Source organism: Aethalodelphis obliquidens, unplaced genomic scaffold (genome assembly GCF_003676395.1).
Source record: "Aethalodelphis obliquidens isolate GAN/ISIS:26980383/991018 unplaced genomic scaffold, ASM367639v1 scaffold542, whole genome shotgun sequence".
NCBI lineage: Eukaryota > Metazoa > Chordata > Mammalia > Artiodactyla > Delphinidae > Aethalodelphis > Aethalodelphis obliquidens.
Window position 1 is genome coordinate 4238 of NW_020838454.1, and position 3090 is coordinate 7327.

The window sequence follows — 3090 nt, forward strand, 5'->3', positions numbered from 1 at the left end:
AGGAAGAGGAAAAACATGGGAATTGTTATGGCAAATGAAGATAAAATAGTTATTTTCTGCTGATACCATCTTGTCTATGAGAGGTTTTATACAAATCTCATGGTAACCACAAAACATAAATCTAGAGAAGAGACATGAAACATAAGAGGAAACAGAAAAATCAGTTGAAAAAAACTGAGAAAAATCATAGAAAACCATCAAACTAAATGGCAGACAAACACAAGGAAAAATGGACAATGCAGATATAGAGCAACCAGAAGATAAAATGAAGTACTACGACCTCACCTATCAGTAATCACCTGAAATGTAAATGGATTGAATTAGCCAATCAAAAGACACAGAGCGACTGAATGGATTAAAAAAACAAGACCCAACTATATGTTGCTTCCAGGAGACTCATACCACCTCTAAAGAAAAACATAGGCTCACATTTAATGGATGAAAGATAGCACTCCAAGCAAATGGCAGTCAAAATAAAGTGAGTGTAGCCATACTCATTAGACTTTAAGCCAAACAAGGTAACAAGACAAAGATGAACATTATATAACAATAAAGGAGACAATTCATCAAGAAGATATAACAGTTAATATATATACACCAAACATAAAAGCACTAAAATATATAAAGCAATTATTAACAGAAATAAAGGGAGAAATTGTCAGTGACACAATAATTGTAGGTGACTTTTTGCAACCCACTTACATCAATGGATGGATCATCCAGATGGAAAGTCCACAGAAAACAGTGGCCTTAAGTGAAAGATTAGATCAGATAGTTTTAAGAGATTTATACAGAAAATTTCATACAAATGCAATAGAATACACATTCTTCTCAAGTGCACATGGAACATTATCAAGGATAGATCATATGCTGGAACACAAAACAAAGACAAATTATATAAAGCATGTTTTCAGATCATAATGAAATGAAACTAAAAATCACCTACAGGAAGAAAACTGGAAAAGTCACAAATAGGTGGAGACTGAACAACTATTGGGTTAAGAAAAAAATCAAAGGAGAAATTAAAAAATACCTGAAGAGAAATGAAAATATGACATCAAAATCTATAGGCTGCATCAAAAGCAGTACTAAGATGGAAGTTTATTGTAATACAGACCAACCTCAAGAAATAAGAAAAATCTCAGACAATCTTACCTTACACCTAAAGGAACTAGAGAGAGAAGAACAAATGAAGCCCAAAGTCAGTAGAAGGAAGGAAATAATAAAGATCAGAGTGCAATTAGAGACAACACACACACACACACACACACACACACACACACACACACACAAATAGCAGGCCAATATCTTGTATGACATAGGTATAAACATCCTCAATAAAGTATAGGAAAACAGAATTCAGCAATACATTAAAAGAATCATACACCATGATCAAATGGGATTTATCCCAGGGATGCATGGATAGTTCAACATCTGCAAAGTCAATCAACATGATATACCACATTAAGGAAATTAAGGATAAAGACAGTATCACTTCAACCGATGCAGAAAAAGCATTTGACCAGATTCAAATGCCCATTTATGATACTCAATAAAATGGGTATAAAAAGAACTTAACATAATAAAGGTCATATATGAAAAACACACAGGCAACATCACACTTAGTGCAAAACTGAAAGCTATCCATCCAAGATCAGGAACAAGACAAGAATGCCCACTCTTGCCACTTTCATTAAACATAGTATTGGAAGTCCTAACCAAAGCAATTAGGCAAGAAAAATAAAGGGCATTTAAATCAGAAAGTTGAACTGTCATTATTTGCAAGTGACATGATTTTATATATAGAAAACTTTAAAGACTTCACCAAAGATACTATCAGAAATAATAAACAAATACAGTAAAGTTTCAGGGTAAAGAAACCAATATACTAATACCTGTTTCATTTCTATACACTAATAAACCAGCAGAAGGAAGTTAACAATCCCATTTACAATTGCAACAAAAAGAATACCTTGGAGTAAATATAACCAAGGAGTTAAAAGACCCGTACACAGAAAACTATAAGACATTGCTGAAAGAAACTGAAGATGACACAAAGAAATGTAAAGATATATCGTGCTCATGGATTAGAAGAATATTGTTTAAATGTTCATATTACCTAAAGCAATATACAGATTCAATGCAATCCCTATCAAATTTCAAGGACAGCCCTTTTGTGGCCATCGCTGAAGCGCTAACGGCCGAAATGAAGTTCAATCCCTTTGTGACTTCTGACCGAAGCAAGAACCGGAAAAGGCATTTCAATGCGCCTTCCCACATTCGCAGGAAAATTATGTCTTCCCCTCTTTCTAAAGAGCTGAGACAGAAGTACAATGTCCGATCCATGCCCATCCGGAAGGATGATGAAGTTCAGGTTGTACGAGGGCACTACAAAGGGCAGCAAATTGGCAAAGTAGTCCAGGTTTACAGGAAGAAGTATGTCATCTACATTGAACGAGTGCAGCGGGAGAAGGCTAATGGCACAACTGTCCACGTGGGCATTCACCCCAGCAAGGTGGTTATCACCAGACTAAAACTGGACAAAGACCGCAAAAAGATCCTCGAACGTAAAGCCAAGTCTCGCGAAGTAGGGAAGGAAAAGGGCAAATATAAGGAAGAAACAATTGAGAAGATGCAGGAGTGAAGTGATCTTGTTTACAACTTTCATTAAAAACTGTTAAAATGAAAAAAAAAAAAAAAAAAAAAAAAAAATTTCAAGGACAACTTTCACAGAACCAGAACAAAAAAACTTAAAATTTATATGGAACCACAAGAGAACCCAAATAGTCAAAGCAATCCTGAGGGGAAAAAGCCAGAGGTATAACACACCCTGATTTCAAATTATATTACAGAGTTATACTAATCAAAAGAGCATGGTATTGGCAGACACATAGATCAGTGAAACAGAATTGAGGGCCCAGAAATAAACCTAGATATATATATATGAACAATTTATAACAAAGGAGCAAAGTACACAAAAGGAGAAATGATAGTCTCTTTAATAAATGATTGGGAAAGCTGGACAGCCATGTTCAAAAGAATGGAACTGGACCACTATCCCATACTACACAAAAAATTTAACTCAAAGTG

At 34.9% G+C, this 3090-nt stretch overlaps 1 protein-coding gene across 1 annotated transcript; it reads left to right on the forward strand.

The window, feature by feature from the left end:
* Positions 1-2175: 2175 nt before the first annotated feature.
* Positions 2176-2684, forward strand: LOC113616809 (60S ribosomal protein L26-like). The gene has a single exon (XM_027100173.1). The coding sequence runs from the start codon at positions 2207-2209 to the stop codon at positions 2642-2644; it is 438 nt and encodes a 145-aa protein (XP_026955974.1). The 5' UTR covers positions 2176-2206; the 3' UTR covers positions 2645-2684.
* The last annotated feature ends 406 nt before the right edge of the window (positions 2685-3090 follow it).

Coding starts and splice junctions, on each gene's coding strand:
- LOC113616809 (XM_027100173.1), top strand. CDS start 2,207: ATGAAGTTCAATCCCTTTGTGACTTCTGACCGAAGCAAGAACCGGAAA.